This window comes from Mobula hypostoma, chromosome 11 (assembly GCF_963921235.1).
Source record: "Mobula hypostoma chromosome 11, sMobHyp1.1, whole genome shotgun sequence".
Lineage (NCBI taxonomy): Eukaryota > Metazoa > Chordata > Chondrichthyes > Myliobatiformes > Myliobatidae > Mobula > Mobula hypostoma.
Window position 1 is genome coordinate 67,279,119 of NC_086107.1, and position 26,102 is coordinate 67,305,220.

The 26,102-nt window shown below is 39.9% G+C and overlaps 1 protein-coding gene across 6 annotated transcripts in view; it reads right to left on the bottom strand.

The window, feature by feature from the left end:
• phf21aa (PHD finger protein 21Aa) overlaps positions 1-26,102 on the bottom strand; it is a 406,388-nt gene that overhangs the window by 75,878 nt on the left and 304,408 nt on the right. For 5 of the 6 annotated variants that reach the window (XM_063062216.1, XM_063062214.1, XM_063062215.1 and 2 more), the window contains 4 exons: positions 22,984-23,238; positions 20,095-20,184; positions 18,558-18,845; positions 11,244-11,339 (listed from right to left, as the gene is read on the bottom strand). In XM_063062216.1, coding sequence (XP_062918286.1) covers positions 11,244-11,339; positions 18,558-18,845; positions 20,095-20,184; positions 22,984-23,238 — 729 coding nt within the window. The remainder of the gene's footprint in view (positions 1-11,243; positions 11,340-18,557; positions 18,846-20,094; positions 20,185-22,983; positions 23,239-26,102) is intronic. The other variant, XM_063062212.1, reaches the window with a different exon arrangement.

Here is a 26,102-nt window from a genome sequence, read left to right on the forward strand (position 1 = left end):
TACCAACAACAGATGGAACAAATGAAGATATAGATACATTCTATGAAGAACTTGAACAAGCAAAGAATGGATGCAAATCTCAAGATATTGTTATTGGCATGGGAGATCTAAATGCTAAAGTAGGACAAGGTGCTGATGGAAATACCATAGGAAAATCTGGACTAGCGGGAAGAAATGAAAGAGGTGAGAAATGGGTAGAATGGTGCAAGATGAATAATCAGGTCATTATGAATACCTACTTTAAAAACCATCCAAGACGCCTGTGGACCTGGAAAAGTCCAGGTGATAACATTAAAAATCAAATTGACTTTATTACTATAAACCAAAGATTTAGCAACTCAGCGACTCAATGCAAAACATATCCAGGTGCAGACTGTAATAGTGACCATAACCCAGTAGTATGTCACGTAAAAGTAAAACTTAAAAAACTAAAGAAGCAAAAACCTGAACAATCCTTTGACTACTTGCAATTAATTAAAGAAGAAAACTAAAGACAAAAATTTACAATTGAAGTAAGGAATAGATTTGAAAGTCTAGAAATAGAATCTGTTGAAGATGATAGCAATCATGTAGAAATGAAATTTAACTCTCTAAAGGATGCCTTGGTAGAATCAGCAAAGTCAGTGATTCCTAAAAAAGAAAAAAGCACAAAGAATAAATGGATGACAGATGAAATCAAAGATCTAATGGAAGAAAGGAGACAGAAGAAAGCAAATCCTATAGAATATAAGTCCTTAGATAAAAAAAGTTAAAAGCTTATGTCAAGAAGCCAAAGAAGAATGGTTAAACCAGGAATGTGGGTAAATAGAAAGAATCCCTATTACTGATCCAAAAAGGCTACATCAACAAATCAAGAATATCACCGATAAAAAGCTCCTCTGTTCTTCAGGTGGATGTTTGAAAGCAAAAGACAGTACCATTATCATGGAAAAAGATGGGATTATGAACAGATGGACTGAGTATATTCAGGAATTGCTTGAAGACGATCGAGGCGAAAAACCAGAAATTAAGAAAAACATTGAAGGTCCAAGTATTTTAAAATCTGAAGTTCGTAATGCAATAAATAAGATGAAGAAAGGAAAGGCAGCAGGTCCTGATGAATTAGTGATAGAACAAATTATTGCCCTTGAAGATTACAGAATTGAAAAACTTACTGATTTAATCAATGACATTTATGAGACTGGAATTATACCAGAAGAGATGAAAAAATCAGTATTTATCACTTTTCCTAAGAAAACTAGAGCAATAGAATGTGAATTACATAGGACCATAAGTTTAATGAGTCATATCACCAAGATACTTGTAAGCATTTTGATGACAAGAGCTAAAAGTAAGATACAAGCTGAAATAGGCAAAGAACAATGTGGTTTTGTGAAAGACAGAGGTACAAGAAACACGATATTGATGTTAAGGATACAATCAGAACGAGCTATTCAAGTGCAAAAAGATTTGTTTTTATCGGCTACACAAAAGCATTTGATAAAGTGAAGCACAATAAGTTATTTGAAATACTACAGGAAACTCTAGATCTAGATTCGAAAGACCTCCGCCTAATCAGAAATCTGTACTGGGAACAAACTGCCGCTGTAAGAATAGATGGAGAAGTGAGTCAGTTTACAAAAATCAAGAGAGGCGTTAGACAAGGGTGTATTTTCTCCCCTGATTTATTTAATGTGTACAGTGAAACAATATTACAAAAAATAAGAGACATCTTGGGAATCAAAGTTGGTGGTGAAAACATCAATAATTTCAGATATGCAGATGACGTTGTGTTATTTGCAAGTATGGAGGAAGAACTACAAAACTTAATTGATATAATTGTTGAAGAGAGTGCAAAAATGGGTCTATCTATCAATTGCAAAAAGACAGAATGTATGGTGATATCCAAAAAGAAGGAGATCCAGTCTGCAGGCTGAGAATACATGGGAAAGACATAAAACAAGTACAGAACTTTTGCTACTTAGGAAGCTGGGTGACATCAGATGGCAGGTGCGACTTGGACATCAAAAGAAGAATAGGGATGGCAAAAGACACCTGCACGAGAATGAAGAGTATACTGACCAATACTAAACTAGGCATGACAATCCACCTCAGAGTATTGAAATGTTACATTTATCCAGTTATGTTATATGGCTCAGAATGCTGGACAATATCATGGATGAAACGAATATCTAACGAGGATGTCATGAACAGAGCAAACACAAAAAGAGAAATAATGTATGAGATCATGAAAGGGCAACGCAACTTCATTGGCCATGTGATTAGGAAAGAGGAGTTAGAATGCATGGTAATTATGGGAAAGATTGAAGGGAAGAAAGCAAGAGGAAGACAAAGACAAATGATGATGGAGACAGCAGCCAGAGAACTGGAAATGAATACCAATGAATTGATCCACTTGACCCGAAACAGGAGTGTGTGGGCCATGGCAGTCAAAGCTCAAACTGGGCATGGCACCTGATGATGATTGCTTATTTGAAGAAATAAAGCTACCACTGGTGCAATGTTATCACATATTTTCTAACTCTAGAGATGTATACGTGTGTTGGCGCGTGGCCAAGTGGTTAAGGCGTTCGCCTAGTGATCTGAAGGTCACTAGTTCAAGCCTTGGCTGAGGCAGTGTATTGTGTCCTTGAGCAAGGCACTTAACCACACATTGCTCTGCGACGACACCGGTGCCAAGCTGTACGGGTCCTAATGCCCTTCCCTTGGCCAACATCGGTGGTGTGGAGAGGGGAGACTTGCAGCATGGGCAACTGCTGGTCTTCCATACAACCTTGCCCAGGCCTGCGCACTGGAAACCTTCCAAGGCGCAAATCCATGGTCTCACGAGACTAACAGATGCCTATAAAAAAGAGATGTACACCTTGCCAAAAATCACTGTGAGCATTATTCCCCTCAGATGGTACTGACCAACCCTACTGGCTCACGGACTACCAGATAGTCAGTACCCTCACAGGTGTGTCAGGGAGGGGTAGCATCTCTGGTGGGGGAACATATCGCGTCCTTTTCAGGGTGGTTAGTCCACCTTTGGTCCCCACCTGGCACTCAGCTCTCACCTGTGGCTCCCCGTAGCTGTTTGCATGCGACAGCGGCCACACCCTGGGCAACGGCTTCAACAAGCCGGCTAAACCAGGTGAGGGTAGCCGACGGGTCTCAAATCCTCGGTGAGATAGGGAGTTGTCTATCCCAGCATGTGAAGACAGACTCCAGCGGATTGAGCGGACGAGACCTATGGAAGGTCCAACGGTCAAGAAGGCGGTCTCTGCAAGCGTCGTGGAACGTGTAGAGCAGGACAAGACACAGAAGACGTCCCGGTCATCCACTGCGCCTAGTCCCATCTCCAGCCGTCTAGACTCTGTCTTGCCACTGGATCCAGATAGGAATTGGGAAGAGAGAGTGAGGCTGACGCTATGCAACTCTCCCTCACTTAAATCCAAATCACGCGCTAGTCTTGACACCATCATAATGGTGTCGAGGTCCTCATCGACGTCAACGATGGACGAACAACCAACCACCCTCACAGGAACAGGCAGCCTCCAGACAGAATTGAATCTCTAATTTAGTGACTAACCCTCAGCAGATGAGACAGAGTAATCCCCAGGGTTACGTCTGGCAATATAGGCAGTCCACCCTCTTTCCCTAGTTTAGAAAAACAAATATTTTTTGTTGTTGTTTAGATTTGACGATTACTCTAGTTAATGTTTATAGTTCAGCAGCTGGTCTGTGTATGAGAAGGGGGAAAATCCTTTAAAATAAGGGGGGAGGGATATGTTATGTGTTCATGAATATTTTGATCTTTAAGGGTTGCTGTCAAGCTTCCCTGTGTGTTATGTACTGAATGTAATGTGATAGGGCATTTTGGGTAGATGACTTACATGCAAAATAAACAGCTACACATTTGTTCTTCAACACTCCATCTCTTGTATGTGGCATTCACAGCCACCTGGCTTCCCAGTATCAAAAACAAAATAATTCCCCCTTTGCAACACACACAAAATGCTGGAGGAACTCAGCATGTCAGGCAGATCTACGGAAATGAACAGATAGTCGACATGTCGGACCAAGACCGTTCTTCAGGACTGAACTCCCCCTCAAATTTTTCATGTTATCTGTTCTCCTCAATCTAACATCCACCTGCACCAGGGGCAATTTATAGTAGACAATTAATCTACAAACCATTGGGATGTGGGAAGAAACTGTAGCTGCCTAAGGAAAACTTAGGCACAGGGAACGCATACTAACTCCACACTGACAGCATGGCATTCAGGATTCAACTTAATGGATAGAGGTGCGAGGCAACAGCTCTACAAGATGTACCACAATGCTCTTAAGAATGACAGCATTATTTAATCAATGTTAAAAAAAAAGCCCTTTATATGCAGTCAGCTCCAACTTCCTAACTTTCAAAACACTTCCACCTCATCAAATTCTACCAGTTAGGATCATTACATAATGTATTTACTGTGCCTTGTAAAGGTATTCAGCTCCCAACCCTTTGTTCACATAAATGAGTATTAAACCAGGGATTTTGATCAATTTAACTGAGAATTTTTATTTGTAAATCACATGCTCCTTTTTCTCCCACAGTAGAGCCTGAAAAACAGGGAAAATTGTAAAGTACAAAAAACGAAAAATTCAAAGACTGAAATGTCAGCAGTTCAAAAGTATTCAACTGCTTTGCTCAGTATTTAATTGGACCACCTCTTGCAGCTATTACAGCCAGAAGTCTTTTTGGACTTCTAAATTTGCCCATTCCTCCTTGCAAAATTGCTCAAGCTCTGCCAGGTCAGTTGGGGAGTGGCAGTGGACAAAAATCTTGAGGTTTTGCCAGAGATGTCCAATCATGTTAAGGGCGGGACTCTGATTGGGCCACTTAAGGACACCAATTTTCTTCATTTGGCTGCTCTGGCAGTGTGCTTCGGTTTGTAGACCTGCTGAAAGATAAACTTTCTCCCTAGTTTAATCTTTCTGGGCAGAGGTAATTAGGTTTTCATCCAAGGTCTCTCTGTATCTAGCAGCACTGTGGGAAGCAAGGGAGAAGATTGCTAAGCCTCTGATAATGATCTTTGCATCATCAATAGGGATGGGAGAGGTACAAGAGGACTGGAAGGTTGTAAATGTTGTTCCCTAGGTCAAGAAAGGGAGTAGAGCTAACCCAGGAAATTATAGACCAGTGAGTCTTATTTCAGTGGTGGGCAAGTTGTTGCAGAAGATTCCAAGAGGCAAGATTTATGAGCATTTGGAGAGACATAATTGGATTAGGGATAGTCAGCTTGGTTTTCTCAAGAGCAGATTGTGCCTTATGAACCTAATTGAATTCTTTAAGGAGGTAACAAAACACATTGAGGAAGGTAGAGCAGTGGATGTAGTGGATACGGATTTCAGTAAGGCATTTGATAAGGCTCATTTGGAAAGTAATGAGGCATGGGATCCAAGGAGACATTGCTTTGTGGATCTAGAACTGGCTTGCCCACAGAAGGCAAAGAGTGGTTGTGGATGGTTTGTATTCTGCAGAACATAAGAAATAGGAGCAGGAGTAGGCATCTGGCCCATCAAGCCTGCCCCGCCATTCAATAAGATCATGGCTGATCTGTCCGTAAACTTAGCTCCATCTACCTGCCTTTTCCCCATAACCCTTAATTCCCCTACTATGTAAAAATCTATCTAACTGTATCTTAAATATATTTAGTGAAGAAGTCTCAACTGCTTCCCTGGGCAGACAATTCCACAGATTCACCACTCTCTGGGAAAAACAGTTTCTCCTCATCTCCATCCTAAATTTTCTCCCCTGAATCTTGAGGCAATGTCCCCTAGTTCTAGTCTCAACTACCAATGGAAACAATTTTCCTACTTCTATCTTATCTATCCCTTTCAAAATTTTGTATGTTTCTATAAGATCCACTCTCATTCTTCAGAATTCCAGAGAGTATAATCCCAGGCGACACAATTTCTCCTCATAGGTTAACCCCTTCATCCCCAGAATCAACCTGGTGAATCTCCTCTACACTGCCTCCAAAGCCAGTATATCCTTTCTCAAGTATGGAGACTAGAACCACACACAGTACTCCAGGTGCAGCCTCACCAGTACCCAGTATAGTTGCAGCATGACCTCCCTGCTCTTGAATTCAATCCCTCTAGCAATGAAGGCCAACATTCCGTTTGCCTTCTTAATAACCTGTTGTACCTGCAAGCCAACATTTTGCGATTCATGAACAAGCACTCTTGGCATAACAGCATGCTGCAATCTTTCACCATTTAAATAATAAACTGCTCTTCTATTATTCCTTCCAAAGTGGATGATCTCGCATTTACCAACATTGTAATCGATCTGCCAGACCTTGGCCCACTCACTTAACCTATCTATATCCCTCTGCAGACTCTTCACAACCTCTGTACAATTTGCTTTTCCACTCAGTTTAGTGTCATCAGCAAATTTTGCTACGCTACACTCAGTCCCCTTTTCCAAATCATCAATGTAAATGGTGAACGGCTGCGGCCCCAGCACCGTCCCTGCTGCATCCCACTCACCAACCAGAGAAACACCCATTTATACCAACTCTCTGCCTTCTATTGGTTAACTAATCCACTATCCATGCCAATGCACTTCCTCTGACACCATTCATCCGTAACTTATTTATAAATCTCTTGTGCGGCACGTGATCGAACACCTTCTGGAAATCCAAGTATATGACATCCACCTGTTCCCCTCTATCCACTGCACTTATTATGTCCTCAAAGAACTCCAGTAAGTTTGTCAAACAGAACCTGCCCTTTCTGAATCCATGCTGCGTCTGTCTAATGGAACCACTTCTTTCTAAATGTTTTGCTATTTCTTCCTTAATGACAGCTTCAAGCATTTTCCCAACTACGGATGTTAAGCTAACTGGCCTATAGTTGCCTGCCTTTTGCCTACATCCTTTTTTAAAAAGTGGCGTGACATTTGCTGTTTTCCAATCTGCCAGGACCTTCCGAGAGTCTAGAGAACTATGGTAAATGATTACCAACACGTTTACTATAACCTCCACAAATTCCCTGGGATGAATCCCATCTGGACCAGGGGACTTATCTACCTTTAGGCCCTCTAGTTTGCTCATCACTATATCTTTAGTGACAGTGATTTTATCGAGGTCCTCACCTCCCATTTTGTCCATAACATCATTCTTTGGCATATTAGACATGTCCTTCACTGTGAAGACCGACACAAAATAGTTGTTCAATATCTCAGTCATTTCCTTATCACCCAATATCAATTTCCCCTTCTCATCTTCCAAGGGACCTACGCTGACTTTAGCCACCCTCTTCCGCTTTATATATTTATAAAAACTCTTGCTATCTGTTTTCATATTTTGTGCTAATTTACTTTCATACTCTATCTTCCCTTTCCTTATTTCTTGTTTAATTGCTCTTTGCTGCTTTTTAAAGTTTTCCTAATCCTCCAGTCTCCCACTACCCTTTGCAACTTTGCACACGAGCTTTTAATTTGATACTATCTTTTATTTTCTTAGTTATCCAAGGCTGGCTCTCCCCACACTTACTGTCCTTACTTTTGACTGGAATGTACTTTTGTTGAGCACTGTGAAAAATCTCTTTGAAAGTTTTCCACTGTTCCTCAACTGTCCTACCAAATAGCCTGTGCTCCCAACCCACATTAGCCAACTCCTCCCTCATCTTGTAGTCTCCCTTGTTCAAGCATAATACACTAGTTTTAGATCTAACTATTTCATCCTCCATCTGTATGTGAAATTCAATCATACTATGATCACTCTTTCCAAGAGGATCCCTGACTACAAGATGGTTAAATCTTACCTGTCTCATTGCACAGGACTAGCTCTAAGGTAGAGCTATGTTCTATACTAGACAGGTATATGGAGGATTTTAAGGTGGGGGGTTATATGGGAGGCAGGGTTTGAGGGTCGGCACAACAATATGGGCTGAAGGGCCTGTACTGTGCTGTACTATTCTATTCCATAGCATTTTCCCTTGTAGATTCACTAACATGCTGCTCAAAAAGCCATCACGGATGCATTCTTTGAGGTTCTCCTCAAGACTTCCTTGACCAACCTGATTCACCCAATCTATGTGGAAGTTAAAATCCCCCATGACAACTGCCATTCCGTTCTTACAAGCCTCAGTTATTTCTTGGTTAATCGCCTCTGCCACTGCAATATGTTTATTGGGTGGCCTATAGACAACTCCCACCAGTGATTTTTTTCCCCTTTACTATTCTTAATCTCTACCCAGATGGACTCAACATTCTGCTCCATAGATCTTGTATCGTTTCTCACAATCGCCCTGATCTCATCCTTAATTAAGAGCATCACCCCACCTCCTTTGCCTTCCTGCCTATCCTTCTGTATTACCTGATACCTTTGGACATTTTATTCCCAGTCATCTCCACCTTGCAACCAGGTTTCTGTAATGGCCACTAAATCATATTCCTTGGTACGGATCTGTTCTTTGACCCCTCCTCTTTGTAACTTTTATAAATGACCTGGATGAGGAAGTAGAAAGATGGGTTAGTAAGTTTGCTGATGATACAAAAGTTGGGGGTGTTGTGGATAATCTGGAGGGTTGTCAGATGTTACGGAGGGATATCAATAGGATGCAGAACTGGGCTGAGAAGTGGCAGATGGAGTTCAACTCAGGTAAGTGTGAAGTGGTTCATTTCAGTACATCCAATTTGAAGAATATATTAATGGTAAGACTCTTGGCAGTGTGAAGGATCAGCGAGATCTTGGGATCCATGTCCATAGGACAGTCAAAGCTGTCTTGCAGGTTGACAGTGTTGTTAATAAGGCATATAGCGCAATGGCCTTCATCAATGTAGGATTGAGTTTAAGGGCCTTAAGATAACGTTAAAGCTATATAAGCTTTAGTTAGACCTCACTTGCAGTATTGTGTATAGTTCTGCTCACTTCATTACAGGAAGGATGTGGATAATATAGTGTGTGCAAAGGAGATTTACAAGGATGTGGCCTGGATTGGATAGCATGTCTTATGGGAATAGGTTGAGTGAATTTGGCCCTTTGTCCTTGGAGCGACAGAGGATGAGAGATGACCTGATGGAGGTGTATAAGATGATGAGAGGCATTCATCCTGTGGCTAGCCAGAGGCTTTTTCCCAGGGCTGAAATGGCTAACATGAGGGGGCATAGTTTTAAGGTGCCTGGAAGCAGGTACAAGGGGGATATCAGAAATAGGTTTTTCACATGGAGAGTGGTGGGTGCGTGGAATGCACTGCCAGCGACAGTAGTAGAGGTGGATACAATAGCGTCTTTTAAGAGACTCTTAGATAGGTACATGAAGCTTAGAAAAATAGAGGCTATGCAGTAGGGAAATTCTAGGCAGTTTCTAGAGTAAGTTGCACGGTCGGCACAACATTGGGTCTGTAATGTGCTGTAGATTTCTATGATTCATTCATCTTCCCATCAATCCTGACCAGATTTTCAGCCCCTGCTGCTGAAAAGCATCCCCATAGCATGATGTTACCTCCACCATACTCTAACAGTAGGGATGGTGTTACCTGGCTGAAGTGCAGTATTAGATTTACGTCACATGTACCTCTTAGTGTTGAGGTCAAATTGTTTCCCTTTAGTCTCAACAGACCACAAGATCTTCCACATCTTTACAGCATCTTCTAAGAGATGCTTTGCAAAATCTTGATGGACAAGGATAGGCAACACACAACATGCTGGAAGAACTCAGCAGGCCAGGGAGCATCTATGGAAAGAGTGCAGCTGATGTTTTGGGCCAAGACCCTTCAGTAGGACTGGAGAAAAGAAAAAGATGAGGAGCATATTCAAAAGGCAGGGGTAAAGGAGAGAGAAACACAAGGTGATAGGTGAAACTGGGAGGGGGAGGAATGAAGTAATGAGCTGAGAAGTTGATTGGTGAAGGAGATACAGGCTGGAGAAAGGGGGAAGTTATTAAGAGAAGACAGAAGGCCACGGAAGAAAAAAAGGGGGAGGAGCACCAGAGGGACGCGGAGATAAGGTGAGAAGGGGAATGGTGAGGGGGTGGTGGGGGAAGAGAATTACTGGAAGTTTGAGAAATTGATGTTCATGCCATCAGGATGGAGGCTACCAGAAAGAATACAAGGTGTTGTTCCTCCAGTCTGAGTGTAGCCTCAGTATGACAGTAGAGGAGGATATGACAAGCTTCTTTTTTTAAAGCCAGGCATCTTCCTTATACAAAGAGAGCATCAAAAGTGTGCAAAGAGTGGCAAGGCCTTAGAGACTGTGGAGCCAAAAACTTCATCTCCAGTTGCAGCTATTGACTTCTGCAGTCCACTCAGAGACAGTTGATGTCATAGTAGCCTCTCTTACAAGTGCCATTCTTCTCCAGTGACTAAATTTAGAAGGCAGACTGGCTATGTTTTCATATTTTTCCACTTTTTTCATGATGGACTACACTGAGCTCTGAGGAATGTTCAATGCCTTTGAGGTTGTCTTGCACCCTTCCAGAGATTTGGGCTTCTCTATTATCATTTCCCTGACTCATCTTGAATGCTCTTTTGTCTTCATTTTGGTTTGACCTGTTGAAAATCTATCATATCGTTGGACCTTAGAGAGAGAGGAGATATTTATTCTTATGAATTCATTGAAAACAGGTGATCCTCCAATTTTCTGCATTGACACATTGGGTGAGTTGCAAAGGGATGAAATACTTCTTCAGCTTACAATTTTGGTTTTTAATTATTAGTAAATTGTTGACAGATTTTGGATTTTTTCTTTTGATTTGACATGACGCTCAATGTTTTGTAGATTCCTCAAAAATTCTTCTTCAATATATTTTAAATTTAGAAAATGAGATAGTAAAATGTGAAAATAGTTGTCGGGGCTGAATACTCTTTTCAAGGCACTGTATGTGATCAGACCACATTATCACTTAATGCCTGAGACGTGTCACACACTGAACTACACTGTACAATGGACAGACTGTCATTTGAGCAACTATTAAATAGTTCTTGTGACCTTACCAATTATTGTAAGATTTATCTCTTAAAATGTATTTCTGATTTCCCTGCCAAACTTAATACTATATCTATGTCCCCCTCCCTTGTTAAGTAACACAAACTAACAATAGAACCTCTACACCGGATTTGCAAATTCTATACTACGCAATAGTAAACAATTTTTAAATATACCAAAAGGAATTAGTTAAACACACTAATTTTGATGTTGATATTTAAATGTAAGCACTAGCAGCTGGTATTAGGTTCCATCAAGCATTACATTACAATACCTCTGGGTTCTCCTCTTTCTTGGGTTTAGGTGGAACTGGAGAAGTAGGACTAGCATCAGTCTGCTTTTCTTCCCATTCAACCTGAAGTTTAATGGTCTACCATGACAGAAAAAAAGAGTAAACAGCTGATTAATTAATAGGCCTATCACATAAATTCCAAAAATCTTGACATTAAAAATGGACTTACTGTTAAACACTAGCTTGGGCTAAATGAATCTGAATTAATATACAGTAAATCAATAAGCTAAAATAAAAGCTTCAAGAGACGTACCATAATGAAACATAAAAACATCCCTTGTACTACCCACCATTATTGCTTCCTAAGACATTAAAGTAGATAACAATTCTGGACTCTCATATTGTCTCTGGTATCAGACACTTAGGTTTGTTTTAATAAACAATAAATCTCAGGAAGATTGAATGATTATTCAGACAATTCCAATAGAAATGTTGAATTCTTATTTCATATGTTATAGTTGCAAGGCTTATTTTCACAAAATTTTAAACTGTAGAGAATATTAGCAATTACTACGAAACCTGGTATAACACACCTATTTATATAAAAGTGAAAAAGGTGTTCCAAAATTAGGTAAATGTTAGTTTCATCTCTAGGAAGAGGGACAGTCAACGTTTCAGGCCGAGACCCTTCGTCAGGACTAACTGAAGGAAGTTACTAACTCTTTCTTCAGTTAGTCCTGACGAAGGATCTTGGCCTGAAACGTCGACGGTAACTCTTCCTAGAGATGCTGCCTGGCCTGCTGCGTTCACCAGCAACTCTGATGTGTTTTGCTTGAATTTGCAGCATCTGAAGAATTCCTGTTGTTTGTGTAAATATTAGTTTCATGTTTTAACATAGCCAATTTGTGAAATGGGTGTTAACATTGTGCCCTGACATCAGCATTACAAACATCAAGATTATCCTGTACCCCAACAAATTGGAAATTTAACATTGATAAGAAGTTGCAGCAGGATCAGAACCACAGCATCAGAAGAGATAGTGGAGAGGTAGTGGAGAGGTTGTGGAGACAGATGTTAAGACCTCAGGTATCAAAAAGTTGAGCATGATGCGACTAATGTCCTGAGCTGTATATATTTCATTGTAAGAAGCTTCATAAGAAAGGCTGATGAGCTCAGGGCTTGGAACAACACCTGGAATTATGATATTGTAGCAATTATTAAGACATTGTTGCAGGAGGAGCAGGACAGGCAGCTCAATATTCCGGGGTTCTATTGTTTTAGATGCGACAGAGCGGGAAGGAGTAAAGGAGGAGGGGTGGTGTTACTGGTCAAGGAAAACGTCACAGTAGTGTTCAATCAGTATAGACTGGAGAATTCATCCACTGAGGCATTACGGGCAGAACTGAGTAATAAGAAAGGTATCACCCTATTATAGATCACCCAACTGTCCGAGGGATTTAGAGGAACAGAGTGAGTTTGTCAAATGTGTTCAGCAAAGTTTTCTTAAACAGTACATAAAAGTCTCAATGAAAGAATGTGCAATACTTGATTTCTTTTTAGGGAATGAGACAGGGCAGGTCACAGAAGTTCGGGTAAGAGAACACTTTGTATTTAGTGATGTGAATGCCATTAGTTTCAAAGTAAATATGCAAAAAGATAAGTCTGGTCCACGGGTTGAGATTCTAAATTGGAGAAAGCCCAATTTTGAGGGTATCAGAAAGGATCTGGCAAGTGTGGATTGGGACAGGCTGTTTTCTGGCAACAGTGTATTTGGTAAGAGGGAAGCCTTCAACACTGAAATTTTGAGAGTACGAAGTTTCTATGTTCCTGACAGAATTAAAGACAGGGATAACAGGTGTAACGGACCTTGGTTTTCGAGAGATATTGAGGCCTGGTTAAGAAATAAAAGAAGGTGCATTGCAGGTATAGGCAGGTAGGAATGAAGGTGTCTTATGGAATATAAAAAATGCATGAGAACAATTAAAGAAATCAGGAGGGCTAAAAGAAGACATGAGGTTGCCCTAGCAGACAACGTGAAGGGGAATCTATGGATATTTTAAGAATAAAAGGATTGCAGGGGACAAAATTTGCCATCTGGCAAATCAGAATGGTAATCCATGCGTTGAGCCAAGAAATGGGGGAGATATTAAACGCATTTTTTGCATCTGTAATTTTTCCAAGGGATGGAAAGAGAGGCTATAGAAATAAGGCAAAATGGCATCAGCTCCATGGATTCTCTACGGATAACAGAGAAGGCGGTGTTTGCTGTGGATAAATACCTAGGGCCTGACAAGGTGTTCCCTCAGACTCTGCGGGTGACAAGTGCAGAAATTGCTGGGATCCTAGCAGAGATATTTAAATCATCCTTAGCGATAGGTGAGGTGTTGGGAGATTGGAGGATAGCCAATGTTGTTCCACTGTTTAAGAAAGGCTCTAAAAATAAACCAGGAAATTATAGGCCAGTGAATCTGACATCAGTAGTGGGAAAGTTACTGAAAGGTTTTCTAAGGGATCGGATAGATGAGTATTTTGATAAACGTACTGATTAAGGATAGTCAGCATTGCTTTGTGTGTGGCAAGTCAAGTCTAACCAATCAAAGACGTTACCAGGAAGTTAACAAGAAAGTTGATAAAGGCAAGGCAGTGGATGTTGTCCACACAGACAAGGTCCCACATGGGAGGTTGGTCAAGAAGGTTCACTCGCTCGGCATTCAGGATGAAGTAGTAAATTGGATTAGACATTGGCTTTGTGGGAGAATTCAGAGAGTGGTAATAGATGGTTGCCTCTCTGACTGGACGTCTGTGCCTAGTTGAGTGCTGCAGGGATCAGGGCTGTGTCTGTTGTTGTTTGTCATTGATATCAATGACCTGGATGATAACATAGTTAACAGGATCAGCAAATTTGCAGATGACACCAAGACTGGGGGCACAGTGGTTTTATTACAGACAAGTTGCACGGACTAGAAGGGCCGAGATGGCCTGTTTCCATGCTGTAATTGTTATAAGTGCAAGGTATTGCATTTTGGTAGGACCAACTAGGGTAGGTCTTACTCAGTGAATGGTAGGGCACTGAGGAGTGCGATAGAACAAAGGGATCCATAATTCATTGAAAGTGGCATCACAGGTTGATAGGGTCATAAAGAAAGCTTTTGGCACATTGGCCTTTATAAATCAAAGTACTGAGTACAGGAGATCGGATGTTATGTTGAAGTTGTACGAGACATTGGCGAGGCCTAATTTGGAGTTGTGCGCAGTTTTGTTCACCTATCTACAGCAAGGTTGAAAGAGTGCAGAGAAAATTTACAGTGATGTTGCCAGGTCTGGAGGACCTGAGTTATATGAAAAAATTGTATATGTTGAAACTTTATTTCTTGAAACATGGAAGATTGAGAGGAGATTTAATAGAGGTATACAAAATTGAGGGGTATAGATAGGATAAATGCAAACAGGCTTTTTCCACTGAGAATGGATGGGACTACGACTGGAGGTCATGGGTTAAGGGTGAATGGTGATAAGTTTAAGGGGAATTTCACTCAGAGGGTCACGAGAGTGTGGAATGAGCTGCCAGTGCAAGTGGCCCATGCGAGCTCAATTTCAATCTTTAAGAAAAATTTGCAGAGGTACATAGATGGTAGGAGTTTGGAAACCAATGGTCCCGGTGCAAGTCGATGGGAGTAGGCAGCTTATATGGCTCAGCAAGATCTAGATGGACCAAAGGGCCTGTTTCTGTGCTGTACTTTTCTATGACTTTATGAGACTATAGTTTTCAGCAAATTAACTTGATGACAACTTGCAAAAAGAGAACCTGATCTTTAGTGATAATTCCAGATAAATCAACAAGGATTGAGGTCTATTAAGAAAGGAGGTTAAGAAACAAAACTAGTTTATCAAAACACCACAGCAAAAATAAGCTGTCACTTCCTGGTAGTGCTTACTGGCTTGTAATTTTTAATTTAAAAAAAATCAATGATACTGCAATTAGCAGGCTATGAACCATATTCTAATCATAGTGAGTTACAATTAGTATAGTTATCGCTAGTTATGGAAACTAAAACAAAACTAGGTGAATTATCCAAGGTTGTTTTTCAATTTTAAAATACAGATTCGTCAATGTTTGATTGTTGGGATTAGACTGAGATTAACCTAAGTTTGGAAGAAAGATAAACGATTCTTTTTAGATGTACAAGGTTCTGAGAAGGATTGACTGATTTGGTGTCGAGAGACTGTTTCCCCCCAGATAGACATCATAGCATCTGTAGGCACAACTTTATTTTTTTTCTCCCTTACAGGATGTCAATATTAAGTGGATTCAAGAGTGAAATTAGCATTTGTGACTTTTGAAGACATGAGGTACAGAGATTTTGTGAATGCTGGAAATCTTGCGCAACACACACAAAATGCTGAAGGAACTCAGCAAGTCAAGCATCATGCATGGATGGGAAACAGTCGATGTTTTGGACAGAGACCCTTCAACAGAACTCTTAAGGAAGAGGACAGAAACCAGAATAAAGAGGTGGGGGTGGGAAAGTAGTACAAACTCGCCGGTGATAGCTGAGACCAGGTGGCGGGGGCAGGTGGGCAGATGAGTTATAGGGCTGAAGAAGGAATCTATTAGGAAAGGGCAGTGGACATGGAAGAAAGGGAAGGAGGAGAGGAACCATAAGGAGGTAATTGGACAGGTGAGGAGAAGAGAAGGAATAGGAGGATAACCAGAATAGGAAATGGAACAAGACAGAAGGAGGGAGAGGGAAGAAATTACCAAAGTTGGAGAAATCAATGTCCATATCATCAGGTTGGAGACTACTCAGAAAGAATATGAGGTGTTGCACTCCCAACCTGAGTTTTCCCAGATGGAATATGAACAGCATGATGAATAGGTACATGATCAGCTATGGTTCTACATAATGGCAGATCAGACTCAAGGAACTGTAAGGTATATCTCTGCTTCTATTTCTTTCTTATATGGAGCAGCTTGCTTCTGATTTGAAAGCCTAATTGAACCTGACCAAACTTGACAATGTTTTCATGCAAAGCATTCAAGTCTAAATTCAACCTTGTTTGCGATGTTCAGTTCAAGCAGTCACATAAAACAATGTTTTCAAGCAGTTTATCACTACAAGGAGGTTGTTTGACATTTTTAGTATTAATTTATATTTTTATAAAGCAGAGGTAATCTTACTGAAATGGAGTCTCAGGGCAAAGAAGTAAGTCCTTCAGCCACACATTTACACGAATGTCATTTTATTCTCCCAACATTCTCATCAACTCTCCAGGACACTACTATTTATTGACACATAAAGGGAGAATTTACAGCAGTCAATTACCTAAGTGATTCACATATATTTGGGATGTGGGAGGAACCCATAGTATCATAGAGGAAACCTTCGGAGACACAGGAAGAAGGTGCAAATTCCACAAAGACAACACTACAGATCAGGATTGAACATGGATTCTTGGAGATGTGTAACAGCCACTCCACTGGATATACCCGTGTTACTCTTATTATGTTCTGAGGAAGATTGGCAGATTGGATGCTGAGAGGATGTTTCTACTAGTGGTGTTTTCTAGAACTAGATGGCATAGTTTCATAAGAGGATCACCACTTTCAGACAAAAATGAGGGGTAAATTCTTTTCTCATAGGGGTTATAACAAAGGAGTGATTTACTATATTCAAGATGAAGAATGCAAAATACTTTTACTATAAGGGAGCTAAGGGACACAGTATGAAAGTGCTTAGACCAAAATTGGACTGGCCATGATATTATTGAATGAGGGGAGCAGTTCTGAGAGCCATTCATTCCAGTTGACATTCTTATGATCTATGTAACAGAAATATTCAGTTTTGTTTCCGGCCAACATTGCTGGAACTCCAGATAATGGTGAGAATAAAAACCTCAAAGGTGCACATAAAATCAACAGGAATTCTGCAGATGCTGGAAATTCAAGCAACATACATCAAAGTTGCTGGTGAACGCAGCAGGCCAAGCAGCATCTATAGGAAGAGGTGCAGTCGACGTTTCAGGCTGAGACCCTTCGTCAGGACTAACTGAAGGAAGAGTGAGTAAGGGATTAAACAGCTGGGAATTCTGGCCAGTCAAATGATTTCTGTTTCAATCTCACATATTCAGAAAGTTTTTTTTTTAATGCTTTTTGGCAATGTCACGGTCATTGAAAACTATTGAAATCCCTTACTCACTCTTCCTTCAGTTAGTCCTGACGAAGGGTCTCGGCCTGAAACGTCGACTGCACCTCTTCCTATAGATGCTGCTTGGCCTGCTGCGTTCACCAGCAACTTTGATGTATGTTGATAAAGGTGCACATGTCCATTTGATTATGAATTTTCTTAAATGCTCTACCCACTGAGCAACATGCACACTGTTTTGAATCCTTGGTTCCCAAATGATTAGTTACCAGTATACATAACCAAAAGGTACATTATCCACATGCTTACAGAGGAATCCCAACTCAGGGCAAGAATCCATTTCTCTTTCCTATACATGAAGGTTAACAAACAGTAATTCTGGAGGTCACAATTAGATTTCCATTTTAAATGGGATATATCCTGGAGGAAGGTGCAAGATAAATTAAAACTAGTAAAATAAAAACCACTGCACTATAAATAATAACTTAAAATGGAAATGTCCACCTAAATATAATAAACCAATTAAATTACACTGACACTGGAATCAGAACTGATGCTTCACTCCCAAAGTGCCATGAGACTACCTCCTGGTGATGACCCACATTTCTGTAAATACACATTGACTGAGACCCTTATTATGCTTCTCACAAACATCCCACAAGGACATAATGCAGAAAGATTCACTCTGAACAAGTTCTAAAGATGTGATTGTTTTGATCATGAGATCAGAGTCCACACACTTATCCATTGATTTATTACATTAAAAATTCACAACTTCTTTACTGCTGGGCACAGTGCAATCAGCAATATAAATCTAACTCGATGTTTATACACTGCATTCCAAGGTATAACAGCCTGAATTAACGAAGCATCTGTTGTATTGGTTAGTTACAGAGTAATATAAAAAGTGTGTGTTTTTATTTATTACACCTGTATATACAAGTAGTTTTCAATGACCGTGACATTGCCAAAAAGCATTAAAAAAAAACTTTCTGAATATGTGAGATTGAAACAGAAATCATTTGACTGGCCAGAATTCCCAGCTGTTTAAATAAATATTTTTCCCCCATTGCTTTTTTATCCCATTTTAAATATGAACAGTTTAAAAAACATGTTAAGCCTCAAACAGAAAAATCAAAATACAAAGGTGATTTTGTCCCAGCTGTCAGTTTGCCCCTGCTTCTGCACATTAAAAGCACCCCCTAAAAAATACCTTATTGTCCAGATTTGTTTTGCTGAGTTTCAGCTGCTGGGGACTAGCCACCTTAGGACCAGAGGTGGCTATGACAATGCCCGTTAACTGAGCAGTTGGTAGCGTCTTGGTGACAGCAGTAGGTTGTCCATTCACAATTCTGGCTTGATGTATGGAATTTGCAGCTGATGACTGAGTGGTGGGCGTTAGTTTTGTTAGCATCACTGGTCGCTGGATAAGTTGCGAAGTTGTAAACACAGGGGCAGGTGCAATTGGAATGCTATTTGGCATCACTGGCTTTGGACGAACCTGCAAAATCATCAAAATCTTAACATATTATATCATAACAAGGCTCCTGCTGCAAAATGTTTATGCTTTGCAATGACCTGCCTACAAAGCTGACTATTCTTGGTAACAATTCAGAGTGTCAGCAAGCTACTAATCCTCAGAGACAGAAACAAAGTTAAGGCATGTCCTGGTGTACATTTCAAGGGATGGAAAAGATGGATGATTTCCCCCTTCTTGCAGCTGAGTTGGAGTGAACTGCAGCACTCTTACAACAATCCCTAATAAATGTTGCTTGCTTGGTTTGGGCCTGTAAAATGAATCAAAGCGTTTTCAGTTTACATAGCTAATTAATGCATTTATTAACTGACCTTGTGAAGCAAAGTATTTCTACTTTAAAGAATTGTTGAAGTCGTAAACAAGAGAAACTCTGCAGATGCTGGAAAACTAAGCAACACACACAAAATGCTGGAGGAACTCAGCAGGCCAAGAAGCATCTATGGAAAAGAGTACAATTGATGTTTCGGGCTGAGACCCTTTAGCAGGACTGGAGAAAGATAATGACGGCACATGTCGAATTCACTTATGTTTACCCATGACATCAACCTGTAATTTTCGCACTTTTCCAAAATCTCTGTGCCAATCTGTTCCTCAGAGTACCTGTTACTATTGGGGGGGCCTAAAGAAACTTCCTGAGATTGCATCCCTGTTTCCGACTTGCACCCACACTGACTCAGGAAATGATCCATCCAGTATTCGCTTCTTCTCTGCAGCTGTGACATTATCACTGATTAGCAATGCCATTCCCTACCTCATTTATCTCCCTACCTTTTGCAACATCTAAATCCTGGAACATTCAGCAGCCTTTCCTGCCCTTATGAAATGGCTATGACAACATCACTTCAAGTACTGATCTACGCTCTAAGTTCATGAACTTTGCTCCTGATATGTCTTGTATTAAAGTAAATATATTTTAATCCACCCAAATGACTGCGTTTAAGCCCTAACCACTGTTATTCTTCCTTAGTCTCTCTAGACATTGCATCAACTGCTCCATCATCTAACTTATCACACTGGCTCCAATCATCAGTTCAGACCATGAAAGTTGTGTTTCTTTAGTGCTTCAGAGACACAACATTTTAATTGGTTTCAGAGAGAGACATCTAAACTGATGCAGTGTAATACTGTGAAGGGTTGTGTCATTTTAATGTATCACAGTGATACTGCACTCTTGTGTTTTGATTATGAAAGCATAATTATCATTTATATTTACCTGTGGTAAAAGGGTTGGGCGTTGCGTCAGCCTGGGTGGAGGAATGAACTGGGGAACCTTGATTGGTGGGGAGTTTGTCGTCTGTACCTGCTGGTTTGGAAATAATTATTTATTACTTTCAGAAAAATAAATGCTCACATTAAGAATTAATACTGAATCTACTTTAGCTGGTTATGCTCATGTTTGCAACTAAGACTTAAGAGAAAATTAACATTATTTTCAATTTTTTTCTCACACAGAAAGATGGGAAACTTTACTGAAAAAGGACTACAATGTTTGCGATGACCTGTGCAGCAAAGACAATAAAAGACACGTCAATAAATCCAAATCAAGATCCACAAAGTCAAAACCCTTAAATAAAGGTGGAAACATACAAATTGGATTGGCATTTCAATGCAGTACTGAAGTGTTATTTCTAATATGACTTTTAAACACAGATTAACCTGTCCTCTCAGGTGGATGTACACTGTGAAGGTATTTTATTCAAAAAGTAACATGGGAATTCGTCCTCCTTACTAATCAATATCTATCCCTCAAGTAACACATTAACACATCAATAAATTTGATGGGCGTTGTTATACTATTGTTTGCTGAAGTAAGTTGGCTGTTGCATTTCATACACCATATATGACAATACTTATTGATTATACAGCACTAAAAGATGCATAATTGGTAGAGGTGAAATATAAATACAAATCCTTTCATTCATAATAAAGCTAAAATTTGATAGATATTTTAAGATGCAGCTCAAGTTTTCAGTCAACAATCTTTGAAATGGAAGTTAAATGGGGTGACACAGTAGCGGGGTCAGACGGTTGCACAGCAGTTAGTACAATGTTATTACAGCACCAGCAACCTGGGTTCATTTCTACTGCTGTCTGTAAAGAGTTGGTATATTCTCCCCGTGACCATGTGGGTTTCCTCCGGGTGCTCTGGTTTCTTCAAACATTCCAAGGACACACAGATTTGTAGGTTAATTAGGTCACGTAAGTGTAATTGGGCAGCATGGAGTCATTGGGCTGAAAGGACCCATTGCTGTTCTGCACATCTAAATAAAAATTTAAAAATAAATTGGGGTATATCTGTCTGATGAGGCAGTAGGAACAGCAGAAATGTGAAAAGTAAACTGGATAATTACTTGTAGAAAAAGAAGGTATTTGAAAAGAACAGCAAGATGGTCCTTCAAAACAGCCACGCTGATATGCTGGGACAAATGGCCTTCTCTATGGTGTCTTAGTCTATAATATTTCAAAGATAACATCAAGTTTCATTGTTCAGAGGATGAATAATGATATAGCTAGGAAATGATTCAAAGCAGCTGTTAAAGTTTACGTTTTCTTTTCATCAGTTAACAATTTCTTTTTAACAGTGAGTTTTTAGTATCTCAAGCAACACACACAAAATGCTGTAGAAACTCAACAGGCCAGACAGCATCTAGGAAGAGTGTAGTCGACGCTTCAGGCTGAAACCCTTGGCAGGACAGTAGGGAATACTTAAACTTCTTCAGGGTAAGCATCCCTGGAAGAAGTAAGATTTAAACTTCAGGGTAGGCATTCCATCCTGCCAAAAGGTTTCGGCCCAAAATGTCAACTGTACTCTTTTTCTAGATGCTGCCTGGCCTCATGAGTTGCTCCAGCATTTTGTCTGTGTTGCTCGGATTTCCAGCGTCTGCAGATTTTCTCTTGCTTGTTTTTAGTATTCTCACTGGTTTTGTTTGGAAATCTGTATTGTTTGTGTTCCCTGGTTCAGCTTCTCTGGGGTCACTATTATTACACATGAGACAGTTAAAACTTAACGAAGGAATAAACATTTACCCTCAGATTTCTAGCCTGGTCTGCAATATTAATAGTCCACAAATAGAAAAAAAATCTATTCTAATGACTGGAGGCAGAGATAAATACTCCAATCCAAAGCAAATAGTGAAAAGGTATCAAAATGAAACCTCTTTGCAGCAATAACAGCAATGCTAGCTTACATTGAGGAGTCAAGCAGTTGCAGTGGAAACTGGTTGGAACTGTAGTAGAAGTTAAAATAAATTAAAAATAAGCCAAGAGCTACATAAAATGGAAGCAAATATTCAGGAATTGAACAGAAATATGAAGGATAATAATAAGCCAATGTTTATTATAAGTTTATACATTATCCACATTGTTTAAGCTTAAGCCATAACTCATTGCTTAAACATCTTTCTCTCATGTGGCAGATATTTCATATTTTTCTTCCTGTTCTTTTGATATAGTATAGGCTCTAGGTGGTTAGAAAGTCTCTATTTTGTAACGCACAAAGTAAATCAGACTGAGCAAATAAACCAAAAGCTTATTGCATATCATTTTTATATTAGTTCAGCTATTCAAATTCTGCTTGCTTTGACTAATTGCTATCATGCAGAAATTGATATATTTACTACAAATTAATTTTAATTCTCCCCAAAAACAAAGATATGGGCAGACAAAGGAGTAGAAGAAAGGTAACTGTGGAAAACTTGTATTTCTCTGTCTGACTTTTGTTTGAAAGTAGTTCTGATTATGTCAGATCATTGTCAGTCAATGATTTGGAATGTTTTAGCAGTTACAGTTCACAGATTCAAGCACCAAACTATAGAAGAAGCTATAAAGATATAGAGGGAAGTTTGACTTATCACTGTTATGTGAAGTATGGGGGTGAGGAGTAGGCAGCTGGATGAGATTGAAACAGAATGATTGATCATTATTACCCATCTGACTGGTACCATTGCTACTTAGCCAGAAATGTAGGAAGGATACTTCTGTTGAAAGATGGCCCCTCTTGTAATACATTTATAATGAACTCACAAAACAATGAAAGATTTGTGGCTATGAATTGCAACACAGACTTTAAAAGAAAAAAAAAGTACTTCCAAGTTTTTCTTACCAACTGTACAGTTGATTTTGGCATTATTCGTACAGCGTCAGCCCCCAGAGTTGTCAGTTTGTTGGTAATCTGTAGGTTGATGGGTGTGTTTTGAGAGTCTGTATTAACCACTGGTTTCTGAGGGTTGCTTAGAGCTGTTACCATGGCAATGGTGGGTCTTGGTGAAAGGACTGAGGCAGGCATAGTATGTGTTGTTTTCAGTAGAGTAAGTGGAATCTGCTTTGTGGTAACAACTGAAGGTTCACTTATTGTCTTCTGAAAATTTAAAAAATAAATAGTCATTAGCCTTTTGAATAATGAAACAACAAATATAGATGCAAATACTTCAGCCAAAATATTCACAACTTCCAGTTTTAAAACAACATTTCTATTCTGAACAAATTGAAAGAACATGAAGAGGAAAATCAATGTGACAATGCAACAAAAAGGAGAAGTCAAAGAACATAAGAAGCATTTATAACTTCACTGTGAATATGTTTCAGCATCTGTTATCAGCATTAAGACTCAATAAACCCAAAAAGTCACGTCAATGGAAATGCTCAGGAGATCAGACAAAAGCCGTGGTATGAAAACTAGTTACATTTTAGTTCAATGATCTTTCAGCTAGAAGTTCTGCTGAAAAAATCACCAACCCATAAATACCCTTTTTTCTTAAGGAAAAGTCTAACTTGGCACAAAATTCAAGAGTAGAATTCCCAGGGTCAATATCGGCATCTTCCAGCAAGCTCCATAATTGGGGCATGTACACAGCCACAAAATCACCAATGGAACTTCGCAAGTCTCAAACCTGCTGCAACTTATAGACCCCAAGTTATTCATGTATAACAACAGAAAAGTTTGCAAGTTCCTTTGAATAGTTTTCTTCAGTGAGTACAGATCATATTTCCAGTAAGACAGTTGTTTTGATGTCTAATTACAGTAACCTAGAGAACTACTATTACTACTACAACGTAGTAGAGAACAGAAAGATGAACTGAAGCACTGCTCTTAGGATTCAGTCAGTCAAAAAATCTGTAGTTTAAGATCGCTGCTGAATTATCAGTACTGTCAGAAAGAAAAGAAAGCTAGAGCAAGAGCTAATCAACTATACATAAAATATCATGACAAAAATTAAATCCACAGCATGTACATGATTTCCTTTGGAAGAGCTTAATGCATCACTACCTGCTAACTAGGACAATCACACTAATGTATTTCAAAGAGATCCTGGATTTCCTTTCTAATTTTTATACTCTTTAGCTATACAAATAAATAAAATCAGGATAGCGACAGAGGTTAGCCTGTTGTGTTCCTTGGATTTGCTGTGTATACCTGCAAGAAAATGAATCTCTGAGTTGTATACAGTGACATATATGTATTTATTTTTAACTTTGACACCTGATGGCAGATGGGAAAGAGCAGTTCCTGAAACATTGAGTGTGTGTCTTCAGTCTCACACTCCTGGATGATGGAGGTTCTTAATGATGGATATTGTCCTTTGCGGCATTGCATTTTGAAGATGTCCTCAATGCAGGGGTGGCTAGTGCCCATGATGGAGCTGACTAGTTTACACCTTTCTACAGCTTTTTCTGATCCTGTGCAACAACACCCTCCCTCCCAATACCAGATAGTGATGCATGTAGGTAGAATGCTCTCCACAGTACATCTGCAAAAATTTGTGAATGTCTTGGGTGACATATCAATTCTCCTCAATGAAATATAGCTGCTGTCATGCCTTCTTTGCACAAGCATCAATATATTAAGCCCAGGATAGATCTTCAGAGATTTTGACACCCAGGAACTTGAAACTCCTCACCCTTTCCACTCTGACCCTTTGATAAGGATTGATGTGTGTTCCCTTGATCCTCTTCTTGAAGTCCACAATTAACTCCTTGGCCTTTCTGATGTTGAGTGCAAGGCTGTTGCTGCAGCACCCCTTAACCAGCTAATCTACCTCACTTCTGCGCACTTCATCACCATTTGAAATTCTGCCTACAATAGATGTGTCATTGGCAAATTTATAGATGGCATTTAAGCTGTGTTTAACCACACAATTGTGGGCGTAGAGAGAATACAACAGTGGGCTAATCATGCACGTACCAATCCAATGCTGATCGTCAGTGAGATGTTATTTCCGATCTGCACTGACTGCGGTTTCCCGGTAAGGAAGTCATTGATTGAGAGTTGAAGAGGGAGGTACAGAGGTCTAGGATTTGAAGCTCGTTGATTAGAATTGAGAGTATGATTGTGTTCAATGCTTAGCACCCTGAAGCAGGTAGTACTATTGTCTAGGTGCCGGTTAGACTGCATCTGCTACAGACCTACTATGGCAATGGCAAATTGCAGCAGGTCCTGGCTTAGGCAGGAGTTGATTCTAGCCATAATCAACCTCTCTCAGCAGTTGATCATAGTAGATCCCAGTGCACTGGGTGACACTTGTTGAGGCAGCTCACCCGAATATTATTAAGGACTGGTATAATTGTTGCCCTTTTGAAGCAGTTGAGACCCTTCAAATGCAGCAGTGAGGGATTGAAGATGTTTTTGAACATTCCCACCAGCTGGTTGACACAGGTTCTCAAAGCCCTACCAGTCACACCATCAGGGCCTGATGCCTAGCAAAGGTTCACCTTCTTTGAAGATGCTCTAACATCAGCCTCTGAGACAGATAACAGGATTACTGGATGCTGCTGGGATTCACAGAGGTGCAGTTTTATTCTCCTTTTCAAAGTATGCATAAAAAGGCATTGAGCTCATCTGGGAATGAAGTATCACTGCCATTCACGATGTTAGGTTTCACTTTGTAAGAAGTAATGGCCTGTAAACCCTGCCAGAGCTGGTGTGCATCTGATTCTGTCTCAATTCAATTGGAATTGTTTTTTTTAGCCCCTAAAATAGCCTTCTGTATGTTGTAGCAGAATTTCTTGCATAGTTCTGGACCAGCAGTCTTGAATATTCAGTTTTGATCTAGTCCTCACCAGACTATGAATCTCCTGGTTCATCCATAACTTTTGGTTTGGATATGTCTGGCATTTTGTTGAAGGCACACACTCATCCACACAGGTCTAGATGGTCAGTGATAACTGTTGTGTATTCATTCAGACTCAAAGACGAATCCCTCAATATTGCCCAGTCCACCGACC